The following is a 27,500-nucleotide window of genomic DNA, read 5'->3' on the forward strand; positions in this document are numbered from 1 at the left end:
ACTGTGAAAGTGCTGCCAGTGCAGGATTTTGTGCACAAACTGACCTCTTGATTATGTTACATAAATGTTCAATGCAATTCATGTCAGCAATCTGGTTGGCCAAATTGTTTGCTCTAGCTGTCCAGAATGTTCTTCAAACCAACCGTGAATAACTGCAGCCCGATGACATGGCACAGTCATCCAGAAAAAATCCATTGTTGTCAGGGCCAGGGAACATGAAATCCATGAATGGCTACAAATTGTCTCCAAACATAACCATTTACAGTCAATGACTAGTTCAGTTGGACCTCTGACCCAGTACATTTCATGTGAACACAGTCCACACCATTATGCAGCCACCACTAGCATGCAAAGTGCCTTGGTGACAACTTGGGTCCATGGCTTCATGGGGTCAGCGCCAAACTCCCGACTGAAATCAGGACTCATCTATCAAGGCCACAGTTTTCTAGTCATTTAGTGTCCAACTGATACGGTCATGAGCCCAGAAGATGCATCACAGGCAATTTTGTGCTATTAGAAAAGGCATTCTCATCCGTCGTCTCGGGCCATAGCCCATTACTGTCAAATTTTGCCACACTGTCCTAAAAGAAACATTCATCATACTTCCCACATTGCTTCCTGCAGTTATTTCATGCAGTGTTGCTTGTGCGTTAGTACTGAAAACTCTACACAAATACCGCTTCTATTGGTTTTAAGTGAAGGCTGTCAGCCACTACGTTGTACATGGTGAGAGGTAATGCCTGAAATTTGATATTCTCGGTGCAGTCTTTGACACTTGGATATTGGAATATTGGATTCCTTGGTGATCCTGAAATGGAATGTCCCATGCTTCTAGCTACAACTGTTAATTCCTGTTGTGCAGCCATAATCATGTCGGATACATTTTTACATGAAAAACCTGAATACAAAAGATAGCTCCACCAATGCACTGCCTTTTTAATACCTTGTGTACGCAATACTACCTCCACCCATATATTTGCATATCGCTATCCCATGACTTCAGTCACCTCAGTGTATTACAGCTAATGACAAAGCAAGTCTCTCTACCAATTTCACCTAGAGGCAGTAGCAGCACAGTGCAAGGAACTTCCCTGATGAATTTTGTCTAATAGACATGAAGAGAGCATGGATCATGGACAGACTAATCGCGCATGTGTCAGTAATATATGAAGGAGAGAGTATCCACGAGCTAGTAAGCACAAGTATGTTGTAAATTCCTTGCATAAGAAAAGCAGCCTGAAACATATCTCCCAAACATCTTTCCTCACTGCAATCACATATCTGCTCACATTTCCAAAATATAACTATTCTGATTAGTCCTAAATTCAGACATTCCAAAATCTACTTTGGAGATCAGATGGTCCCATGTGATTTCTTTCTCTTCTTGGAGGGGAAAGAAAACACCACCCTGTTTCTGTGTATGTGTCAAACACAGTCAGCCAGGAAAGTTAGTGCAAAATATACATTATAACAATGAAAACAATCAATTTTTGACAAAATAATTTAATTGGATAGATTAAAAAATCTACTCACCAAGCAGCGGCAGAACACACACTTCTTTCCTTCTCATCCCATGCAGTAAGTCTCCCATAACCCACAGTTCTGGGTGACTTTCCTGAAATCTACCCCTATTTCTACGTCTCTTTAGTCCTTTTCCTTCACGCCTCATTCTTTCCCTTCAACCCTTCTGCCTGAAGAACGAGCTCCAAAAGCTTGCCAAAATATATATATGTTGGTGTATAGAAAATTTTAATATTTCAAGTTTATACATAACCAACATCCATTAACAATATGAGCTGCATCCTCCTCCCCACCCTCTGACCAATATAGCTCTAATTTCCAAAGACTATCAGAATAACAAAGGCTTCCAGTGCCTCAATAAAGTACTCTTTCAGAGATACAACTTACTTAGGTAAAGTTTCAGAATTTCTCACTGATAGCTTCCTATCAATTACTGCACGTTTCTAATGGAGAAATGGGAGTTGTGACTCCTGAAGATTAGCACTAGCCAGACCACTTTCTCTTTGTGAATACACAAATTTATTCATTTGTACAAGACCTGCTTCACTGAATATCACTACTGTTCGCAAGTCCTTTCACTTTTATAAAAAGAAAAATATCCAGTGATTCAAACTGAGTGAGTGTATAGGATGGGGGAGGGTGCCACCAAGTGTTTGGTAGAAAAATTGGCTGGCAATCATTGAGGCACATGCCAACATCTGCAGAAGCCACTCCTCATTACACAAAAAATTAGGTCGCATGTGACTGACTTTTGTAGTTGTGATCCAACACCGTTTTGCTGCACTTTCCAGTAACAGTTTGTCCACTGAATGTGGGTCTGTGGATGATACTGATACAGTTAGAAAATAAAATGAACGTAGTTTTCATCTTCAACTGCACAGCCCTCACATTTCCGGATTCTTTGTTCAAGCTCATACATTCACTGGTTTGGTATTTTGTGAATGGATCATAATTTAAGCACCATATTTCATCACCATTGATGATGATCATCAGAAAAAAGATTGTGACATTTTGCACTCACTTGAAAAACAGTTTTAAGAACGTGCACCTCCTCTGCTATCATTCTATAAATCAAATGATACTGCAGAAGAAGATCCTGGACACCTGCCTCAGTTTTGTCAAACTGGTCCACTGAAGGAAATACAGTCCTCAGTTCATCATCCAAAAAATAATGTGTCTTGTAAAATTTCTTGGATCAATCATACAATCACCTATCAATTACCCTAAGGCACTCTATACATGATTTAAAATTTATCCTATAGAATCTTTTCACATATGTACAACATGATTGCTGCATACTGCCTCATTACTAGATAATGATCGATGTGACATAATTCTCACACTGTTTAGCAGTGACTACCATGCCTTTTTCTCTACAACATGATTATGTACCTTACATTACCTGATAGCACACAATTTTTAGTAATTCTGGGCAATTTGTCTTCTTAAACAGTTTCCCCAGATACAGAAAGACTTTTTATAGAAAAAAACTGTGATTTCTTTCTCTTAATAAATGGAGGTGTCCTCTATGTAAGATTATTCTTTGATAGTACTGTAGTACAGAATTACTCAAGCTGTCAGCAGTTGCTTTTCACACAGGCACCTGGTGAGTTTTCAGAAGTTTGATGAACAAACTTGCCAAATAAAGTACTCTTCAAATTCAGACCATAAACAGTGAGCTTCCATAAAATTAACACTATTCACTATAATCCTGAAATTGGACTAACAGATATCTACAAGAATATACACAGGAGGGTATTAGGAAAATTATCATATGTGGATACCACATTGTCTAATACAGGAACAGATAGCTGAAGAACTGCAGCTGTGTCCACATTCTAATTTGCTACCCATTACAAATAAACACAACTGGACTCAGAGTGTAATAGCTAATTATGCTTAACTGTGACAGTAACTATGATTTTCTAGCCATTACAACAACTTGAATATATGGCATAATTCAGTCTCCTTTTGGAGGCTAAGAGTCATTACAATGCAAATTATTAGTTATCAGTGGTGCATTTTACTACTGATAAAGCTTTCATTGTACACATAAAGCTTCAGATTTAGAGCCCCAAATATCAGCTCAATAAAATGGTCAGACAACCAGTCACAGCCACATATAATTACATATAGCAGCTGGGTTAGTAATCATAGGATACCTGTTTGAAAAACGTTTATGGGATAGGAAAAAACCTGATGATTTAAGAACAGAAGGAGATCAAAAATATCATCTTTGATTAAAAAGTGCATTTCTTACAAAGTTATCTAATATACTGTTAAGCGCCAAATTTTGCAACACTGAAGGCATCTTAGCCAAATAAATTAATGCACCTTTCACATCTTGCTAGAAAAGGGGTGAAAATGCACATGATAAATCAGTTGCTGCATCTCACAAAGCAAAGTCTAAATAATTTATCCTCATTATTAATTGTGGCCATATTGACTTCATTTGGGAACTGTGAGTGTGTGGAATAATTATTTCTTTGTATTTTCTGCTACCAGTCACTTTTATTTGTTTTGTATTTAACATAATGCGCATTTCGAGCATCTTCTGCCCACCTTTAGGCATTTATGCACAAAGAAAATTGTTGCTTAAAAATAAATTGTCTTAAAGCAATTTAGTCTTCACTGCTGTAGAGGATGTTGGGGCATCAGAGGGGGGGGGGGGGGGGGGGGCAGTGGTTGGCCAGAAATTGATGCCCAGTGTGTCTTCTGCTAGTGTGGAGCTGTCATGTTGTTTGTTTATTGTGATTACGACAGGCTGTGTGGATGCAGTGTTCACAGAAAACCTACACACACCATTATACCCAACTCCTCTATGCATCCCCCTTCCCCCAAAAAATCTTCACACAGATTAATGCTATATAGAGCCTGCAAATTTCCACTTCAACATATAGAACTCCAACAAGAAATAGAAACCATAAAATGTACCACAATAAACTATGCATATGATCCTTCACTCATTAATACAATGTCACAACAGCTAAAAAAGAACTGAATGAACAAGATCAAACTACATACACAACTCACAGTATCACAGTAGGCAAATAAATATAGAAAATTGATTGCCATATTTTGGTATAATGTCTGACAAATTAGCAAGGCTTTTCAAAAACACATGCAAAAATCAGATTCAGCACCAACAACCAAAGTATGAAGTTTGTTCACTGTATAAAACTGCCAGATACAGATCTTGATGCATTTGGCATTTACAAAATTACTTGCAGCCAATGCAACAAATATTGTATAGGGTGATTTCATCTCAAATCATACAGGTCATGTCAACTTGTAGTCATGAATTTCTCTGGGAAAAATATATATTAGACTTCTATATCATAAGTGTTAAGTAGTAAAATATTTTAATTGCCAGATACTACTGATGTAATTATAAACAGTATCTTCTCTGCTCCAGCTATCTGTATTATGTAAATATTTATTACTAAAAATGTAAAAAAATTGCATTTTTATGAGTTTTTATGAATTATTTACTCAAAAACCCCCATCCAAAAACTTTTTAGAATTACACAAAGTATTGTTTGGTTAATATGTTAGTAGTCAGTGCAAACACAGTGTGCAATAATTTGCTGAGCAGAGCGTCAAAAATTTTTCAACATTCTGGATAGTTCACATCACTGAATTTCTAGAGTAAAATATGCAAGTTGGCAACACTGTTTCCAGTGCTCTTCTGTTTCTAAAGAACGAGTGATAACTCGCACATAAACCATTCAGCATAGAGTTTTGTGTGCGGTTTGAACTCTTTGTTAGATACAATGTCAGCCAGGAAATACAGTACTGAAAGAAACAAGAAGGTTGTGTTTAACAAAAGTGAAAAACACTTCACAGTTGTTGCATATCTGTCAGAGGTACTGCAGAAATATCTTTGTCCTCAAGTAAAGGTATTAACATTGCAACCATCGTGCAGGAATTCCTACACTCACTACAAGAAGAAATTTAGTGATAACCCACTTGAACAATCACCATCACCCGGATGTGAAACTGAAGAAGACAATGCAGATGTTTATATTCCTGAGTGTGAAGCTGTTGATGCGTTGAATGTTTACATTTCTGCTGTAGCCCCTACGATATCTCCAATCAAATGACCACGTAAGGTAGGACACACAAGAAGAAAACAGCATGTAAAAAGAAAAGGAGAAGAATTGAAACAAATTTTGCACAAGCAACATCTCCAAAACTTTGTGAAGTGTATAATGTAGATGCACTTGGAGCCGAACCTGAAGACAGTGATATGTGCACAAAATGCGGTGTGTAGTTTTGAAACCTAAATACTGCTATCTCAGCGGCCACCCATACTGAGAAAGTACAGTTACCGACACTGATACCAGGTAGCTACTCTAAGCAGCAGGTACAGAAATACATACCCACTTCCTCACATTATTTGATTGAAAAGCTCATAAAACAAAGGATGAGAAAGGTATTTGGGCATGCCCAGATTCTTCACTGTGGGCATCCGTTGCAAGATGATATGCTTAATTTTGCTCTGGAATATTACCTAAATGATGACAAAGATTGCAGCAGGCAAAGTCCTATCCACACTGATGTTTTCTGTTAGTAAAAATGATGAAAACATTAAAAAGGTAAAAAGATATATGATAAGATCAATAACAGAAGGATATCTCCTACTGAAAGAGAAGAACCTGAGTTTAAAAATTAGTCTCTCAAAATTCTACTCCTTATGACCAAAATGGTTAAAATGCCAGCCAATGAAATGTATTTACTGCACTAATTTGAAACTTCTTTGTTTCAGCATAAGCAGTATCACAGGAAAGAAGAGCACAGAGATGGACCTGACACTTTTGTGTATATGTCAAGAGCCGCAAGATAAATGTTGGTTTCAGGAGTGTACCATGTGCCCTGGTGCTGAAGTGGTGACTGTTGAAGCATTACACCTTCAGGATACTGACAATGACAAAACCTACGCATTGTGGGAGGGAGGAGAGTTGGTGAAGAAGACAGTAGATCAAGAGAAGTTTGTTACAGAGGTTAGGCATTAATTATGAAAGAAACAGCTCACCACCATATCCAGAGGATTCAGAGACAAGTCATAGCAGCAGTAAAATCAGCAACATCCCAGAATACTGACACATTGGTTCTTCATTTTGAATTTTCTGACATCTGGTCTGTTGCTTTGCAGAATGAAATTCAAAGCTACCACTGGTACACATCACAGGCATCTATATTCATGTGTGTTGCCCATTTCCTTGGAACATTACACGGTTTGGCTACTGTCAGTGATGATCCCATTTAGGACACTGCACATGCATGTTACACTGTGAGCATGATAATTGATGACATAACATCTAGCCCCCCCCCCTCAAAAAAAAAAATCACGAACCGTGGACCTTGCTGTTGATGGGAAGGCTTGTATGCTTCAATGATACAGATAGCCATACCGTAGGTGCAACCACAATGGAGGGGTATCTGTTGAGAGGCCAGACAATCGTGGTTTCTGAAGAGGGGGAGCAGCCTTTTCAGTAGTTGCAGGGGGCAACAAACAGCCTGGATGATTGACTGATCTGGCCTTGTAACATTAACCAAAACGGCCTTGCTGTGCTGGCACTGCAAACGCCAGAAAGCAAGGGGAAACTACAGCTGTAATTTTTCGCAAGGACATGCAGCTCTACTGTATGGTTAAATGATGATGGCGCCCTCTTGGGTAAAATATTCCAGAGGTAAAATAGTCCTCCATTCGGATATCTGGGCAGGGACTACTCAGGAGGACGTCGTTATTAGGAAAAACAAAACTGGCATCCTATGGATCGGAGCGTGGAATATCAGATCCCTTAATTGGGCAGGTACATTAGAAAAATTTAAAAAGGGGAATGCATAGGTTAAAATTACATATAGTGGGAATTACTGAATTTCAGTGGCAGGAGGAACAAGACTTCTGGTCAGGTGAATATAGAGTTATAAATACAAAATCAAATAGGGGTAATACAGGAGTACGTTTAATAATGAATAACAAATAGGAGAGTGGGTAAGCTACTACGAACAGCATAGTGAACGCATTACGGTAGCGAAGATAAGACACAAATCCCACGCCTACCACAGTAGTACAAGTTTATATGCTAAGTAGCTCTGCAGATGTTGAAGAGATTGAAGAAATATATGATGAGATAGAAGAAATTATTCACACACTGAAGGGAGATGAAAATTTAATAGTCATGGGGGACTGGTATTCGATGGTAGGAAAAGGAAGAGAAGGAAAAGTAGAAGGTGAATATGGAAAGGGGGTAGGAATGAAAGTGGAAGTGGCCTGACAGAATTTTGCACAGAGCATAACTTAATCATAGCTAACACTTGGTTTAAGAATTATGAAAGAAGGTTATATACATGGAAGAGGCCTGGAGACATTGAAAGGTATCAGGTAGATTATATAATGGTAATACAGAGATTTAGGAACCAGGTTTTAAACTGTAAGACATTTCCATGGGCAGATGTGGACTCTGACTACAATCTACTGGTTATGAACTGTAGATTAAAACTGAAGAAACTGCAAAAAGGTGGGAATTTAATGAGATGGGACCTGGATAAACTGAAAGAACTAGAGGTTGTAGAGAGTTTCAGAGAGAGCATTAGTGAATGACTGACAAGAATGGGGGAAGAAATACAGCAGAAGAAGAATGGATAGCTTTGAGAGATGAATTAGTGAATGCAGCAGAGGATTAAGTAGGTAGAAAGACAAGGGCTAGTAGAAATCCTTGGGTAGCATAAGATTCAATTGATGAAAGAATAAATATAAAAATGCAGTAAATGAAGCAGGCAAAATGGAATACAAAAGTCTCAAAAATGAGATCGGCGGGAAGTGCAAAATGGCTAAGCAGGGACGGCTATGGGACAAATGTAAGGATGGAGAGGCATATAATTATAGGGATAAGATAGACATTGCCCAAAGGGCAATTAAAGACATCTTTGGAGGAAAGAGAACCACTTGTAAGAATATTAAGAGCTCAGATGGAAAACCAGTTCTAAACAAAGAAGGGAAAGCAAAGAGGTGGAAGGAGTATATACAAGGTCTATACAAGGGCGATGTACTTGAGGGCAATATTATGGAAATAGAAGAGGGCGTACATGAAGATGAAATGGGAGATATGATGCTGCATAAAGAATTTGACAGGGCACTGAAAGACCTAAGTTGAAACAAATCCCTGGGAGTAAACAACATTCCATTAGAACTACTTATAGCCTTGGGAGAGTCAGCCCTGACAAAACTCTACCATCTGGTGAGCGAGATGTATGAGACAGACGAAATACCCTCAGACTTCAAGAAGAATATAATAATTCCAATCCCACAGAAAAAAGGTGTTGACAGGTGTGAAAATTACTGAATTATCAGTTTAATAAGTCATGGCTCCAAAATACCAACACGAATTATTTATAGGCGAATAGAAAAACTGGTAGAAGCCGGCCTTGGGGAGGATCAGTTTGGATTCCGTAGAAATGTTGTAACACGTTAGGCAATACTGTCCCTAAGACTTATCTTAGGAAATAGAATAAGGAGAGGTAAACCTTTATTTCTAGCATTTGTAGACTTGGAGAACGCTTTTGACAATGTTGAATGGAATGCTCTCTTTCAAATTCTGAAGGTGGCAGGGGTAAAATAAAGGGCACAAAAGACTATTTAAATCTGTACAGAAACCAGATGGCAATTGTTAGAGTCAAGGGGCATGAATGGGAAGTAACGGTTGAGAAGGGAGTGAGGCAGGGTTGTAGCCTATCTCCAATGTTATTCAATCTGTGTACTGAGCAAGTAGTAAAGGAAACAAATGAAAAATTCAGAGTAGGAATTAAAATCCACGGAGAAGAAATAGAAACCTTGAAGTTTGCTGATGACATCGTAATTCTGTCAGAGGCAGCAAAGGACCTGGAAGTGCAGTTGAACAGAATGGGCAGTGTCTTGAAAGGAGGATATAAGATGAACATCAACAAAAGCAAAATGAGGATAACGGAATGTAGTCGAATTAAATCAGCTGATGCTGGGGGAATTAGATTAGGAAATGAGACACTTAAAGTAGTAGATGAGTTTTGCTATTTGGGGAGCAAAATGACTGATGATGGTTGAAGTAGAGAGGATATAAAATGTTGTCTGACAATGGCAAGGAAAGTGTTTATGAAGAAGAGAAATTTGTTAACACCAAGTATAGATTTAAGTGTCAGGAAGTCTTTTCTGAACGTATTTGTCTGGAGTGTAGCCATGTATGGAAGTAAAACATGGACGATATATAGTTTAGACAAGAGAATAGACGCTTTTGAAATGTGGTGCTACAGAAGAATGGTGAAGATTAGATAGATAAATCACGTACCTAATGAGGAGGTACTGAATAGAATTGGGGAGAAGAGGAATTTGCAGCACAACTTAACTAGAAGAAGGGATTGGTTGATTTGACATGTTCTGAGGCATCGAGGAATCATCAATTTAGTATTGGAGGGCAGTGTGGAGAGTAAAAATCGTAGAGGGAGACCAATAGATGAATAAACTACACAGATTCCAAAGGATGTTACTTGGAGATGAAGAAGCTTGCACAGGACAGAGTAGCATGGAGAACTGCACCAAACCAATCTCTGCACTGAAGACGACGATAACAACAACAACAACAACAAAAAAGCATCTAGAGGCAATGCATTTCCTTAGCATGTGTATGTGACTGATAGTGCAGCATCTCATTTTAAAAACTGCTTTCAGCTTTATGCGCTTGGTCAACTGTGTAGTACAGGAATTAAGAGAAAAAATTGGTATAGGTCTCTGTAGACATCAAGATTTAACCTCCAGCATGAAGCTGTTGATGCTGTAAGAGATGCTACTAGATTTGTAAGCACCATATCAACACTAGTAACAAACATGAGACTCTTAATTCTAAGTGAATGTAAATTAAGGGAATTCTGTTTACAAAAGAGAGAAGAGTGGTCTGCTATGAAGCCTGTGGTAGGAATTCAATCAAGTCACAACTGGATTGCATCCCAAAGTGGCACATACATTGCAAGAATGGTTCTCCACGAAACACATCCTGTTATTGTGTGCGCAATGCAGAGACCACAGTATACATTAGAAGACTTTGTAGTGAGCCATTTATTTTGTTGTGAGCAGGACAATCAGTGGTGGGTGAGACAGATAATAAGTGTCTCTCATGAGCTGCAAGATACAACACCTCAAGCTCCTGCTAGTGCTTTCACATGGCCATCATCGTAAGATCTGTGTGCAGTTCTCATTTCCAAATACTGCTCTTGTTAGATTATCATTGTCCGTGTGCAAATTCAGCTCGGCTATACAAAGTCAATGAGAAGATTTCATGGAAAGTCACAAAGAAGTAAAAACATGACAGAAGACAATAATAATTTGTGAATAACACCATAAAAAGAAAATGTGGCATAAATATTCTATGTACCTCATTTTTGTTATAATATGCTTTCAAACAAAATTATAAATTGTTTTGCCACTTATAATGTTGTAAATAAATATTTTGATTCAGAAATACCAGTTTTGCATGACATTTACTTAAAATCAGTGGTCAATTTAAAATGTCCATGATTTTTTGACCTTTGAAGTAGAGCTAGGTCTACCTAAAAAATTTCTCAAATTTTGGACAGATAAGTACTGCCCACTCTGATTGTTACATTCCTTGAGTACAATGACCAACTAACATACCATGAAATTTTCATAACATTTAAGAGGGGTTTTGGAGAAAATAATTTCTAAACAATTTATGTACAAATATTTTGACAGTTTAACAGTTTCATGTGTTAATGTCAAAGCTGACAATTAGCAGTACTTCCACTTTATCATTTCTCAAGACAGTTAGCATCCGGTGACTATTTTTATTTTCAAAACATAATTTTGAAAGTCACAAAAAGTCACTTTAACAAATCATCAGAAAATCAAAATATTGTAGTTTTGAAGAGGTATCATGTGGAACTTCAACATATATGTATTTCAGCAAACTTTACAATAGTTCGCGCTTGACCTGTTTCAGTTGAGATAAAACTGCCCTATAGGCCAAACAGGCAGAAATTTCAGAACTCAATTTAAAAACCATACAGACTGCAACAAACTGGATAAATGTAACAAATTAGTGGTAGCAACATATATTAAAGACACAGACCATCCTTTCAAAATTGAAAATAATCTTGAAATTTTGCACAAACTCAGAAAAAGTTAAAGAATGAATATCACAGAAGAAATGGAAGTGTTCATTCATAATACAAAATATGGAGAGAATATTCTTAATGTGATAACAGAGTTTAAAAAACTCCAAATTCTTCAGCAGTTTTAAGCCTAATCTAATGGAACAGATTTAAGATGTGCCAATGTGAAACACGGGACCACCCGACTGACAGTATAGCAAAAATCACTGTAAAATACAATAGTCTACACTCATTCACATGTAACAAGACTGCCATATTTTATTAAGTGTACAGAGTTTACATGTATATAGAAACATTTGTGCAGTGAGTTATGTCCAAAAACAATGACAAAATAAATAGTACAATAGTGTAATGTTACACAACAGCTCCGCAAGTGTACTGAGGATGAATAACTGTCATATAAAAAAATGTATCACACAAATTTGCAAAACTATCTCCACCCCACAGAGGCTGTGCTGTCCATCATAATAAATAAACAATGAGAGTGAGTTCCACACTGGCAGAAGACATCACTGGATATCAGTTTCTGGCCAACCACTGCCCCTCCCTCCAAATACCCCTCCAGCAGGGAACAGTAAACAAAAAGTTCTATGTTAATTTAGTTTAAGACAATTTATTTTTAAGCAATAATTTTCTGTATGCACAACACCTAAAGATGGGCAGGACATCCTTCAAGTGACTGGTAGGAGAAAATAGAAATAAATAATGATTTTTCCTTATTGGTTATAATTTAAGAAACAAGTCTACACCTTCTTACCATGTCATAAACATTCAAGATGACTGGCTCTCGAGCCATCCTTGGAATAAGTTCTTCAGCTTCTGTTGGATATCCCAGGCAGCTGGGAAATGGTAAGTTACAACTCAGACCCGAGGAAAACATTCAACCAGAATTTCGTGTCTTTTCCAACACACTCTTCATTATCGAGAAGATCCTGTAAGAGAAGTAGTCATGAAGGGATCAACAGTGGTCATACTTTTTGGAAAATATTCATAGTCTCAAAACATTTGTACATGCATCAACATCCTTGTCATAATCAGGAATATCATTTTTGTGTACAAATGGAATTCAGAGATAAGTGGCAAATAAAATCAAGACCAATTTACATCTCACAGCTTTAACTCTTCATAACAGATCACAATAAAAGGTTCCCCTGTCTAAAAAGTGTCTCAACCCGTATAGGGATTTCAGGAACAAGTACACAGAAGATAGAATGTACTACATTGGAGGGTTCACTCATCAGTAACATGAAAAAAATGAAAATTGTAAGGACAAAGACTACTAGAAATATGGTGCCTTGAAGCTGAATTACAGCCTTTCAACAGCACAGTGGTATGCATTACAAAGCACTGATGTAGTGATGCTGAAGTATACCAAGTAGCATTACCATCACATGAAAGGACGAGCTGCTACTGTAGAATTACCATAAAGGGTGGTGGACTGTACATCTGTATCATAAATAGTGCACATTTTAAAGATAGGCAGGATCTGATTATAACTAGTGAAAAGTGTCAGCTACTAAATACAAACAAGGAGATTGACATCAACCAAAAATTAATTACTTTATGTGTATACAAGACCATCTAGTGACAATGTCGGTACCTTTTACAACAAATTTACTTCCGTCTTGGTCGGTATCAATTTCCTGAACTGACAATCTTAGCTGTAGATATAAACATTAACACAAGTGTTAAAAATAAAATTGGTAAAAACTTCCTAAACATTCTGAACACATCTGGCATAGCAGGAAAGTAAACACTGCCACAAGTGTAAACAAAAATACAGCATCAGTCTTACACCATGTACTAAAAGATAGCAGCAGGAAAAAGTGAAATGTGGTAAGAAGATTTTTGCTTCTCAGACAATTACTGCCAGATAACAAACCAAAAGGAAGGCAGAGAAAATCACACAAAATTTCAGGTTTATGAGAGATTGTTCTCTGAACCAGAAATACATACTTTTTCAGGAGTATTTGCAAACCAAACCTTGGGTTAAAGTGCATAAAAAATGCAGTTTTCCCATTCTCTAAATAATGCACATTGTTCAAACTAATTTCTGAGACACATTTAGCCACAGCAGATGCAGTAGGAAAGAAAAAATAAATACTTCAGTTCTTTGCAAAAGCACTACACTAAGCTACGAACTCCTAGACTATCATAGTTATGAAATATATGAGTGGCATTTTCTCAGAAGTCAATAACCACAAAAATGTAAAGTTTGCAGGAAACACATTTTGTTAAGTATCATACCAAACTACTAATTATGTAAAAAAAAGAGATAATTTAACATCTACACAACTTTTATAGGCATGATTCTAATTGTGTGCTTGACTTTTCTAAAATTTCGTTTTTTTATATCCGAGTAGATGAAAAAGTTTGAAAGTTATTTTAAATACAATAAATGCAAACATGGAATTTAAAAGTTTTGTTAATATACATATTCAAAGCAATTTTTTTGTTTCTTTTTCATCTACAATTACAACAAAGCAGCTACTTTATCATTCATTTTGCAAAGAAATACGATAAAATACTACAATATAACACTTTAATATCACGTTTTCCAGTAAATTTTTGATAAGCAGAAGTGCAAAATAGCAACAAATGCTACTGGTACAAAACAGAACACTGGCTATAACAATAATAAACTGGAAATCTATTGACCACTTTCAATAATGTCCGTACAAAACTCTTCTGCTCCTTCTGGTTTGTTAAAACACCTTATAAGTTCCAAGACATACTTTTTCTTTTCCTTGCTGTCCATGTTGTTCTCAAATAAGGTGGGTGCCTTCCTCGTTTCCTGGCAGCAGTTTCTGGATTTCTGTACCCCAATCTCTAAAGAACTTCAGTCATCTGTGTCCAATACTGACAACAATACCTTCTTCTTCGACTTTTTATAAAAACCATCCCTCGTTGAGCAGTTATTTTGGAACAAGTTTTGATCATAGGACTTTCAGTGCACTGGACTTGAGATCCTTTTCTTCCCAAACTTTATTTAGTATCTCGATGATGCTATGTTCAGGGTTGACACCCGTTTTCCCGAGTGAAATTCCCAGATATTTCCCTGATTTCCAGACAAGTGTTAGCATTTTTCTCCGACAAATTTTGAGATCTCAAGGACAAATTAAGACATAAGTTGACAATCTGTCTTTCCAGCTATGGTACAAGAAACAACAGTGGGGGGGGGGGGGGGGGGGGGGACAACTTGCAAGCATTTCCTGATGTGAGCAAAAATCTTAAGTACTAACATCAACATATTTTGTAATGAACTGTTTCTAGAAGGAGAAAATAAGCCAATGTGTGCTTCATGACGAACAGTGACATTATTTTATTTCAATAAAACAAAACACATTTGGTGACAAAACCACACATTTCCTTGGAGTCACAAGACAGATTTAAAATACCTTCACTGATTTCAGAAATAACCTCAGAAAAATGTAGACCTCTTGAAAGAACTGTATAAGGCAGGGAAGAATTGTATACACCTAAACTGTAGGTGACCACCAATAAAATTTTGGTTCTATATGTTCGTTATTATAGGTTATTACCCACTGTATTATATCTATTATTTTACTGGTACTGTGTGATTTTTCTGTTGAGAAATAAATGGGTACATAGTGTACAAATTGCCAGTGACTGACAATTTTCTTCTTATCATCCATACTTCCTAACATATAAACTACTTTTGAAGTGCCAAAATGTACTACCACAAATAAAACGTCTATAAAATGCCACACAGTACAACATCCTTGCAGTGAGACAGTCGCAATTCGTGAAATCCATCGCCCATGGCCTCTGGCCTGCTGAGGAGCACAGCAGTCCTGGGTCCATGGATAAACCACAGAACTAGCCTGCAGGCAGATCAGTGAGACTAGATCAGACAGGCAGGGTCTGCACACTTAGCGAGAACTGAATGGTTTCAGATCGGCAGGCCCGATCCATTACAAATACCCACAGAAACAGTCTGCGGTTTTGGTCTGTTGTGGAAATCCACTCTTGTGGCCAGCTATTCACGAGCCACAGACAACATGTTGATGAAATCAGACTATGGTGATCAATCCATGCAACAGGTAACTTGTTCAAATACTTTGAGAATAAATAATAATGAGGATAGGTAGTAACTCAACGTAAAGATAAATGCTGAGCCACAGACAGCCTCGTAGAAAAGCCAATCACACTCTTGCACCTAAATTTTCAGCCACAGGTTTTGTCAGAAAACAAGAGCACACACATATTCACACAATCACTCTGATACAACTCATGCACACACGATGCCATCTCTGGCTGCTGTGTCTGCCGTCTCTGACAATCAGATCCAAACAAACAAGTTCTCACACCTCCCTGCCTCTCTTCGGCAGCTGCTAGGCTAGTGGCAAGAAGTGGTGGCAGCACTGACTGCAAGCTGTGGGGAGTGACAGGAAGGATAGAAGCAATAAGAACAAAGGAGTAGGGAAGCAGTGCACGTACTCAGCTGCGCCCAGCCACTGATGTTGCACGACACCTCAGTAAATAAACCATTTCATCTACTGAGACATACAATGAGACTTTTCCAGGTCCTTTTTTCCAAATTTCCCAGATATTTCTCCGATATCTCTGACGCATTTGAAATTCCCTGACTTCCGGAACCTATGGCAAGCATGTATGTTGTTCCAGCTTCTTCCAGCGCTTTATAGTATGCAGTTGGCAAAAGAATAGTTTCATTTTTCAGTAGTCTTTCCACTCTACCAATGCACTGTTAGAGGGCACGCAGCTGTGACCATGAATAGGGAAATTATGTTCCAGCTTATTCAATTTTCTACTCTCTTCCAAGAGGGTCATTAGTATGCATATAATTATTGTATTTTTTAGGACAATATTATGAAAAGGAAAGTTGCTACTCATCATATAGCAGAGAAGTTGAGTGACTCAAAAGGCACAACAAAAGCACAGTCAAACAAATCTTTCATCGCAAACAGTCCTTTATCAGAAAAAAAAAAGAAAAAAGAAAACACACACACACACACACACACACACACACACACACACACACACACACACACACAAATGCAACTCATACGCATATGACTGGTCTTTGTCACCCAAGGGCTTTTAGTTTAATTCGTATAGGAGTCAGGAAATAAATGAATTTCATTTGGACCATTTTCTGGCTGGGATGCCTCAAGTTGCTGATAAAACCCAAAAAGCACAGGCTACTTGTTTATGTACTTTTGGTCCTCCTGTTTCAAGCTAAGTGTAAAAAGCAGTATTTTCTTGTGTCTGTGCTCAAGAATGAAGCTAATGCAAAAATTATATATCCAAACCCGTCTTGATTAGAATACTTCACCTACGCAGAACTTTGGTATTGGCTGATTCTGTTATATATCAAAACATACTTTAACCGCATTTGGATTTTCTCCTCTCCTTTACTGCATAGAACTTTTATGAATGAAGTGTGTGCATCCTGTGGTTTGTTATTAATTGATTCTTCTTGTCCAGATCTTGTTCCTTTTTTAATTTCAGTAGACCAATCTTCCTGCATGTTGAGCACAAATTAAATTAGAGATAGAAAATATGTTTGCATTTCGATAAAGAGCAAGCAGGGAAGCCAGACAACTCCCATTTTTTACAGAACTGTCTGCAAATTCTGATTGTATTCAGCTCACATGGTAAATAACCTCTTCTGCACATTTTCGTTGAATAGTGGCTCTCTCTAAACCTGTGTGTTTTGATATCATTCTTTACAGCTTGTGCAACTTCCTTATCTTTGGTAGTGCTGCGTCCTCCCCCTCTGTTTTCAGTCAGTAAATTTCCCTGTAACATGAAATTTATTGGCCAAATTTTAGACGCTATCTTTCGACTTCTCTGATGTTGCTTGAAATGTTCCTTATGCTGTACTTTATTAAAATGGTTTTCTTTCTCTATGCTTCTTTCTTCATGTTCCTTTGTTTTGATGCTGTGATTACCATGTTTTTTAGCAATAATTTGTCCTGTCTGTTTTGTTTAAAATATTCACATGACAATGAAAAGTTTTAATATCACTGTAAGTGAGATCACTGCTCTGCATTCTTTGCTTCCTAAGACTTTTGGATTCACTGATATGTCTGCTACTCAATATGAACAAGCAGTAGTTGGCATTTTCTTGTTCTTGTTGGAGTTTTTGGATGCTTTCACTTTCGAGCTGGACTTCTAACTCCTGTGGACTTAGTTACATGTAACATTTTCTGAATCACTTGCATTAACTTCCATTTTATAGTCTAATGGCCTACTCTTTTACAGAAAACTTCTCTCCGACAAAACAGGCTCATACTGAGCAATAATCAGGAGTGAATGGTGTTCAGCAAACCATCAATTTCTGTTGTTGGTTCTGAAAGCAAGTGCTTGCCTACAGTTTATGTTCTTTTTTCCTGCTGGCACCTCTCTCAGATTATTACTGACAGTTATGTAATACATTTTTATTGGCATCTCACATTGTTATTCTCCTTTCAGGCCTCTCAGAAGCAGAACACAGTTTGCGTTTACTGACTTTTGCTTTAATTGGCCAAAGGCTAGTACTGAGTTTTACAAAAACTCTTAGTCATTCCCTGTACACAGCAGCTAATATTGGATTTTGACCAAACCATTTCAATGGGGCACACATGGCAACAAGCTAAAAATATTTACATTTTGAAATATTGAGCATCTATCAACTTCTGACGAAAATGCTACTCATATACAAAAGGGTACAGTTTACAACTATATTTTTTGCGTGTTGCAGTGAAGCTGCAACAAAATTTTCCTTCATCTTGTGTAGCATGCAAAACGAATTTTATGTAGCCAGCAAACTGATGATGTATTCCACTACAGAGCAAGAAGTCAGAAAGACAGTTCAAAAATTTAAAAACAAGTATTTAGCAGGCTTAGATGACTTGCCAAGGTGATTGGAATACTTGCATATAGAGCATACAAACTCCATTAACAAACATAATGGACAAGTCTTTGGATATGGGCATTTTTTTCTGAGTACCTAAAGCAAGCAAAAATTGTGGCCCTATTATGGAATCGTAATATAGAAAATATTAAAAACTACTTGCTGTTCTCCAATTCTCATCTTTCTATCTCTTCTTTTATGTTAATAGATAAAACATGCTTAACAAAGTACAATTTCGCTTCTGAGGTAACAAAAGTATAATGCTGGCCATAATAACCATTAAAAAAACTAGTACTTGAATATCTTGGTAGGGATGACTGAATTATAAGCATATTTTCTGACAGGTTCAGGCTTTTAGCAGCTGGGACTGTGCAAAATAAACAAAATGAAAATAAAGGAAGATGAAACAACAGAAAGGAAGAATTGGTAGCACTAGAGTTCTTAAAAAATACAGGTGCTTGTGAAACTTCTTTGTTCCATGAATGACAGATAATGCATGTGGCAAGAACCTCATTGCATATTTGTGTGAAAAACTTTCACCTGTCCTATTATCTCACACATGAAACTGACAGCTACAATACTTGTAAAAATGGAACTCTTTATGACCCAATTTGTCTATTATCCAAAACATGTGATGGCTTTCCAGTACAGACACCACAATTTTTTAATTAGATCTTCCCGAAGCACATTGCTTACCGTGGAAAAGTTAAGAATTGGTTGGTGGGTTGGAGAGAGAGAGAGGGGGAGAGAGAGAGAGAGAGAGAGAGAGAGAGAGAGAGAGAGAGAGAGGGGGGGGGGGAGCTAAGGGACAAAACAGTGAGGTGTCCATTCCCTCGATCCAAGAGTGGTCCATCTGATCCAGTTGGGAGATTCAGAGCAGTAAAAGTGAGAAGGTTACAGCAGGAGACGCACCTTGCCCCTGCTCTGGAGGTAAAGTAAAACCTTATAAGTGGGAATAAAAACAGCTTTCATGGAAAAAACTGAGAAGCAGTTCAACCATCTGTGAATCATCCACCAATATTGGAGGTAATGGGTAAGGAAGTCCATACTTAGCAAGGAGGCCAAGAGGGAGCATGCCATCAAGATATGAGATACTATCTGTAAGACATCACAACAGCAATAGTGGAGTGGCTCATTACACAAAAGCAAACTAAGTGTTAACATGATATGACTGATGTGGAGGAAATAATGGTCTGTGGATTCCTTCTGGGAGAAGTGGGAGGAAGAGCACCATGCTGCAGTAGTTTCCTTGATTGTGAGGATTTTGTTACGTGGGGCAGTAGCTAACCAGATGTCGTCGTCCATTTCTGAGTGAGCAGTTATTTCATGTGATCTCACAAATTCGCACATGGGGTTGGCAATGTGAATGGTGGGTAAGTAATGCAGCCTGACAAAGGTCAGTGAGAACATCATGAACAGTGGGCACCAAAGGGTGGCAAGAACAGCATCCGTAAATAGCCTGGAAACTGCTCATGTTCATGTTCAATCAGTCAGTAAATATTAAATCATAGTCAAGGGAGGCTCATTTAATAAAATTGAAAGGTCTGCTACCAGTTGTCAGCTCTGCCATAAACACACTACATGTTCCCGGTAGCAAATCGCGTTCCATACTGGCGGGAGAAGTAAAAGCATATCCTGTCTGATCAGTCTTAGAGCCATTGGCGTAAATGACAGTAGCACCCTGGAACTTTGGAAAAGCTGGATGAAAAAAATGCCAAAATGTCATTGGGGCAATTAAGACTTTTGGACCTTGGAAGAGATTGGTCCTAATCCATGGCCTGGACACCATACAAGGAGGAGTGCACAAGAAAACACAGCATGAACAATTCAGTGAGGGAGACTGGAATCTTGGCAGAGGAAAGCGAGGCACACTCCACCTGGTAATCCCACCCGAGGACAGGAATCAGGAAGATGAAACTCCTTGTATGTAAAGAGCATGGGATACGTGGGATGATCATGGAATTGTTGAATGGCAATTGCACAGAAGACCAAGAGCTGGTACCACCAAATCTGAAGAGAGAAGAGCAGCTGAGCCATAAATCTGGCAACCGTAGTCCACCTGGAATGAAACCAGGGCCCAGTAAATATGGGTAAGATTCACACCCCCAGATGTGTGGGCAAGGAAGCAGAGAGAGTTAAGCTTTCACATGCAGCTAGTCTTCAGGAGACAAATGTGAGGCAGCCAAATCAGCTTTTTTATCAAAAAGGAGGCGCAAGGTGTGGGACTGGGCTACAACGACCAGATGCTAGGTGCTAAAGAAGAGTTCCTGGTCAGGATGGACCGTGGTATAATGGCATAACACAAGAGTTGCATTTTTGTAGGACACAGCTGTAAACCACGGGAAAGAGCTTAAGCAGAGGCCTGCCAGATAGCACTCGTGCAGCTTGCATTCGGCAGAGGTTACCAAGTGGGAGCTGTACAAAATGCAAAAATTGTAGACATATAAAACAGGGGTGACCAGTGGCCCAAAAGAGGTCACTAGCCCATTGATGGTGACAAGGAAGACATTAATACTCAATACACAGCCTCGTGGGACACCATTCTCTTGGGCCTGTGGGTAGCTGAGTGAGGTGTTGACTCTAATCCTGAACAATCAATGCAATAAATACTGAGAAATAAAAATCAGTAGGTGGCTTCCTAAGCCCGTCACGGAGAGTGTGTAAAATGTGATGGTGCCAATTGTGTCATATGCCTTAAGCAAGCCAAAAAAGGCTGCAACAAAGTGTTGGCGTTTAGAAAAAGCTTGTTGGATTGGTGTTTCCAACCTAAGCAGACTGTCAGTTGTGGATCACCCCTCCCAGAAACAACAGCGACAGAGGTACAAAAGACCATGAGATTAAAGAATGCAGCATAATTTGTGCGCAACCATCCTTCCCTGCAGCTTTATTGAGATGCCGTGATGAAGGTATTGTTCCCAAATTTGCTCAATTTTCTCAATTTATTGATACTAAAATGGCAAAAAGGATCGAGAAACGTGCTAGTTTTGCATTAGTGTGGGAGAGAATTCGTTTCATACGTCAATGATTGGATCTGATACCCAAAGAATTGTATTTCTTGCATTTAGAACTTCCTTCTCATCTGTCTCCTGCATCCTGGAAGTGCATTGATGAAGCTTCGTGGGCCTATTCGGATTCTATGTAGAACAATACTATTAAGAAACAATCGCCGAAATGTTTTCAACTTTGCCAACAACCATCCATATCTGACAACATTACTCATCATTGGACAGTTATTAATTTACCGACAAGAAAACTGGATGATGCTACTTGGTCAGTTTTGGAAAAAGGTATGAGCTTTGTTCCTACATCTAGGAACCTGTCTATTACTGATTTTATTAATGCTGTTGAGCAGGCCATTGCTCGCTTTCCTGAAGATTTGGCAGAGGAAATTAGACAGGAAGTTTCTTATCATCTTCACCATGCACTGCTAACACAGAGTAATATTTCTTCCAGTGAAAGGAAGGCTATTCGGTCATTGAGGGAAGATAAGAATCTTAGTTCTTCCTGCTGATAAAGGTAGTGCCACTGTTCTTTTGCCTCATGGCCTGTTTATTGGATGATTCTGCTTACCATAAACTTTGGAGTGATCCTACAGATCGGATAAAGTGGAAGACCATTTCACTTATTAAGAAGAGCTCCCTGCTGAAGGAGACCATCAAAAAACTTCATCCAGGAGCAGCAGTACCACCCAGGTTGTATGGTTTACCGAAGGTGCATAAATCTGGAATTCCTCTTCGTTCTATCCTTAGTAATTTGGGCACTCCCATTTATAATTTAGCTAAATATCTTGCTTCTGTCCTCAGCCCTTACGTTGGGAAATGTAATCATCATTTATCCAACTCGATTGATTTTATTCAGCGGTTGAAGTCTTTATGCAATGGAACATCTGACCTTTTAGTTAGTTTTGATGCGGTTTCTCTTTTCACCCAGGTACCTTTGGAAGAGTCCCTGTTGTTAATTGGTCAACTTTTGGATGATAAAACTACTGAGCTGTGTCGACATGTGTTGACATCGACATATTTTTTATTTAATGACATATTTTTTTGAAAAAAAAAAAAAAAAAAAAAAAAAAAACTGACGGTGTGGCTATGGGGAGTCCTCTTTCCCCTATGTCGCCAATCTTTTTATGGAGGATTTTGAAGATATCACACTCAGGACTACTTTTCTTCAACTTACATGTATTTGGAGATATGTGGATGGTATTTTCATTGTTTGGCCACATGAAATGGAAGCTCTTAATCTGTTATTAGATCATTTTAACTGTCTTCATCCAAGCATCAAATTATCAATGGAAATTGAAAAAGATGGAAAATTACCTTTTTTGGATGTTCTAGTACACAAAAGAGAAAATTGTACCTTGGGACATGGTGTATACTATAAACCCACACATATGGACTGCTATCTTCATTCTATGAGTTGTCATCCACCACATCAGCACATGGGAGTTCTACGTACATTAGTCAAGAGAGCTTATGCCATTTCTGATTTTGAAAATTTGACACACAAACTGGATCATCTTAAGGCTGTGTTCAGCTCAACGGATTTACTGATTATCAAATTAATCGTGTTTTTCAGTTTGGACCATCAAGAGAAGCAGCGCCAGATACTAGTAAATCAGTTGCTTTTCTACCCTTAGCTGGAAGTATCTCTTCAAAAATTTCTAGGATTCTCAGAAAATATGATATTAAAAGTGTTCTTTTGCCTTTGGCCATGACTAGAGTCCTGTTTGGATCTGTTAGAGATGATTTGGGATTGAGAAAGCCTGGAGTTTATAAAATTCCCTGCCATTGTGGAAATGCCTATATTGGACAGACTATTCGCACTGTTCATGACCGATGTATGGAACATGAGCATTATACAAGTTCGTTCCAGCCTGAAAAATCTGCCCTCGCCAAACACTGTCTCAATGAAGGGCATAACATGTCGTTTGAAGAGACGCAAATCATTGCTCCGGCTTCTCATTACTGGGATCGTGTGCTCATGGAATCCATTGAAATACGATTATCAGATGACATTATTAATAGAGATAAAAGTTTTCTTTTAAGCAAGCTATGGAACCCTATTTTATTGGATATAAAATGACAACAGTCTGATTTTCGACCCGCTAAATCTTAATTTGCGATTTATCACTTTTGCCAGTTTCTACCACCGGCGGCGCTGCAATTCTTTGCTTCACAGGGGGCAGCTCTTCCGCTTCTCGCGCAGGTGCAGTGGCCTGGACCCGGCGTATAAAGCAGCCGCCGTTTCTGATGTTCATTCAGTTCTGGCGTGAGTGTGTACTCAGCGATCTCACCTGAAGATGGTGGCCAGATGGATCACAAAAATATCGTGTAGCGAAGACGATCAAATCCGGCAGCATATCCATGAAGAGCATAAGCAAAACACTACAAGATCACAGCTTATAGTGTATGTTGGTAAGGCTAATCGGCAGGTAACTGTCAAGAGATGTTGGGTTCTTGCCTGGTTTAAGGACTGGGACAATTATGCTGTCTTGCCATTGCAGGGTAACACACTGTGGAGCCAAAGATGGTTGAAGACCCTGAGGGGATGTTGTCTTTGAGGAACACTCAGGTGTTTGATAATCTGACTGTGAATTGCATCACGGCCTGGGGTTGTGTTGTGGGACAAGGCACGAGCCTGAAGTAGGTCCCAGTCAGTGAAGTGCTCATTATAGGATTCAGCTTGGTGGGAAGTGAAACATAATGGGGTTATCTTCATCTTGTAGCTTCTGCAGTAGAAAGGTTGCTGTATAGGAAGAGGATGCTGATCTGTTGCAAAGTGGATCACAAGGTATTCTGGAAGAACTGATGAATCAGTACAAATATTACTCTGTAGGACATGACCTGGAACAGCTGTTGATTGTTCACTGCCCATAAGACCATGGAGATCGGCCTGCACCTGAGATGAAGATGCATAAATCCCCAGCGAGGAGACACAGTGCTCCCAGTACTCCTTCTTACTGCATTTTAAGATAGCTGGAAAGGTGCCATGGGCAGCACTGGAGAGGGTATGAGAACCATCACTGAGGATGCACAGATCATGATCTGTGAGAAGCTGGTCAATAAGTAAGACCCTACCAGATGTAATGGTACTAATCCACAAGGGCTAGTGTGCACCGGAGACCCCAAGCGGGAGAAAAGGGGGGAGTTGTTGGGTTAATGTGGTCAATCCAACATAAGTAAGTGGCCTGCCTGGAGGCAGGTAAACATTGCTGAGGTTCTTTGGACTCTCACTGCTATTGCCTTCAATGAGGTACGGAGGGGAATCCATTCACTGATGACATCAATACAAATCGAAGTACAGACCCCTCCAGATGCCCTCTCGGTACCAGCACAGTTCCTACAGAATGCACAATAACCACAGAGTGTTTGAGAATGGTCATTAGTGAAGTTTGTTTCTTGGAGAGCAATGCAAACTGAAGAAGAAGAGGCAATAAGGTATTGTAGTTCTGACAGGTGACAGTAGTACCCATTACAATTGCATTGAACAATCATACGACTGTTGACAAGGTTAAGTGAAAAGGGGACACGAGGACCAGTCACGCCACAGGATCACTGCATGTCACCAGTGGGAATGGAACCAGATCCACAAACAGCTGTTCAGAATCTGACGGCATTGGGGGGGGGATCTGACAACTCCAGGGGCAACAGAAGAGCCTTGTCCTGATTCTTACTCTTGTTTTCCTATTTTGAGGGCAAGGTTCACTCAAAGGGCTATCTGCACTGAGTGCGAGGACAGATGAAAAGTAAGTGCTCCTGAGACCAAGGCTGGTTCAGCCATTATTTGGTGTCAGGCCTCCAGTCCGAGGGTTGCTAGAGAGAGGGATCCAAAGAAGGAGCTCTGTCGCAAGCACTTGCTGAAGAACAACATTTCTCTGGCCAGGTGTGGGATGTAGATCCTGAAGAAGGTACTGTGGGAACCATGGGAGGGGAGGGTGGTGGGGGATCTGGTCTGGTGAAGGTTGTGGTGAGGGAGAGGGGGGCAAGGATGGTCATGTAAGCGTAACTGGTTGTCATATCAGCAGTATGTAGGAATTCATATTACTTCCGTGCCTCAGTATCTCACTATATGATAGGCAGGCAATAGATTTGTATTCCTGGATCTTCTGTTCTTTCTTGATAACTGTGTACACTGGCAAACATGGAGAGTGATAAAGGTGGAAGTTCACAAAGACAACAAAGACAACCTATGTGGACTGATCGTCCACAGTTGCTTCATTTTGGGTACACCAAGCAGTGGGATGACATATGCTCGAAGTGTAATCATCTGAAGCATTTCATAGGCAGTGGGACATATGGTTTCAACTCTCACCTGCACACTATGACCTTTACTTTATCCGGTAGAACGTTCCTTCATAGATTAAGATAAAATTGCTTGTATTCCTATGATTATCCTTGGAGCTCTTTTTGCATATAAATGTATGCACCACCGTTGGAGGTTAGTGAAGAGCTTCTAATCTGTTTGGGATGTAAGATCTCTGTGAGAGATGATTCCCTGGACCATGTCTGAAGTTTAGTGTGTGTCACAGTAATGTCACCTAGACAATCACATGCCTGAAAATCTGTAGATTGGGCAGCAGAGGGAGTTTTAATTAATAAAGAACCATTTCACATTTTTCTTTCGCAGAGACTGAACTTCCCCAAATTTTTCTTCAATGTTTTTGACAAAAAAAAAATAATGATTTTGCTGCAGTAAAACTATCCCCACGACTCCTACCAAGTACCAGCTGAAGTGTTTCCCTCTTAGACATCTAGCTCATTCCTCCCCACAGTGTAGCCAGGGAAGGAAATGTCATGGGGCCATATCTCTCTGGACTGTAATAATCTTTCCAATCCGAAGAGACTGCTGGGGCCTTGGAGTCACTGTTTCTTGTGCGAATCATCCAGCATGGTACCACCCACTCCAAATGGGGGCTCTCCCCACAGGTACCACCCAGCCATGGCAACGGTTAACTGGTCAGAAAACTGTTGTGCCCCAACCAAGATGGGCACATACTTCTTGGCTTGCACGGAGAATTTCCTCCTGAATACAAGGCCAGTCTGTTTAGAACTGGTGCTACCCTCATTCTGTTTAGCCCTATACTATTTTACAATTTCATACTGTAAACATCAAATGTTCACTGTTCATTTGTTTCTCACTCTTGTCACTGCACACACTATACACACATGGTTTCATAATGGAATGCTACACACACAATCATCTGAAATCAGGACTACAACGAGGATACTTAGTTTACATTTTTTGTGTGCTGCTACTTCTGATATTCTAGTCTAAAAAACTATCCCCCTTTAGCGAGTGATATACTGAGTTCAGATAGAGGATAAGATGTTAGTATTATACACTGCACGACTTTAGCAGTACGTGTGTGTGTGTGTGTGTGTGTGTGTGTGTGTGTGTGTGTGTGTTTTTTTTTTTTTTTTTTTCATCATCACTATTATTATTCACTTGTGTTATTTTTCCACCGTTCTCCTACTCTTTACTATCTAAGCAATCGTTCAATGTACAGAATATATTGTTTAACAGGTACTTTTTAACTGCCTTTTTAAATAAGTTAAACTTAGCAATTTTGTTATCTCCTTAGGAAATTTATTGCAGTTTTATTCCTTGGCAGAAAATTCTGTTTTGAATTTTGTGTTTATTCTTTCTAGGTAAATGCATGTTCAGTCCACGTCTTGTCCTACAGTCATGGACAGAGCTGTTTCTGCAATAAGTATCAATGTTATTTGTTTGATGAATACAACTGATTGGTTGATTGGTTTATTGATTAAAGGGACCATACTATGAGGTCACAAGTCCCACCTGGAACATGCAAGTCAGCAAAACTACACATCAAAGATGGGCCTACAGCACGAAACCTAAGAAAGGAAACCTCAATATCTGCTGAAGGAACAAGAAAGAAGAAAGGAGGGGAAAAGAAGGAAGGTATGCGAGGTGCCCC

The 27,500-nt window shown here is 39.0% G+C and overlaps 1 protein-coding gene across 2 annotated transcripts in view; it reads right to left on the reverse strand.

Annotated features, from left to right (window-relative positions):
• Window positions 1-27,500, reverse strand: part of LOC126162036 (deubiquitinase DESI2) — a 121,206-nt gene that overhangs the window by 37,690 nt on the left and 56,016 nt on the right. For both annotated transcript variants that reach the window (XM_049918264.1, XM_049918263.1), the window contains exon 2: window positions 12,440-12,614. In XM_049918264.1, the coding sequence (XP_049774221.1) occupies window positions 12,440-12,562 (123 nt within the window). In that variant the 5' untranslated portion in view covers window positions 12,563-12,614. The remainder of the gene's footprint in view (window positions 1-12,439; window positions 12,615-27,500) is intronic.

Source organism: Schistocerca cancellata, chromosome 2 (assembly GCF_023864275.1).
Source record: "Schistocerca cancellata isolate TAMUIC-IGC-003103 chromosome 2, iqSchCanc2.1, whole genome shotgun sequence".
Classification (NCBI taxonomy): domain Eukaryota; kingdom Metazoa; phylum Arthropoda; class Insecta; order Orthoptera; family Acrididae; genus Schistocerca; species Schistocerca cancellata.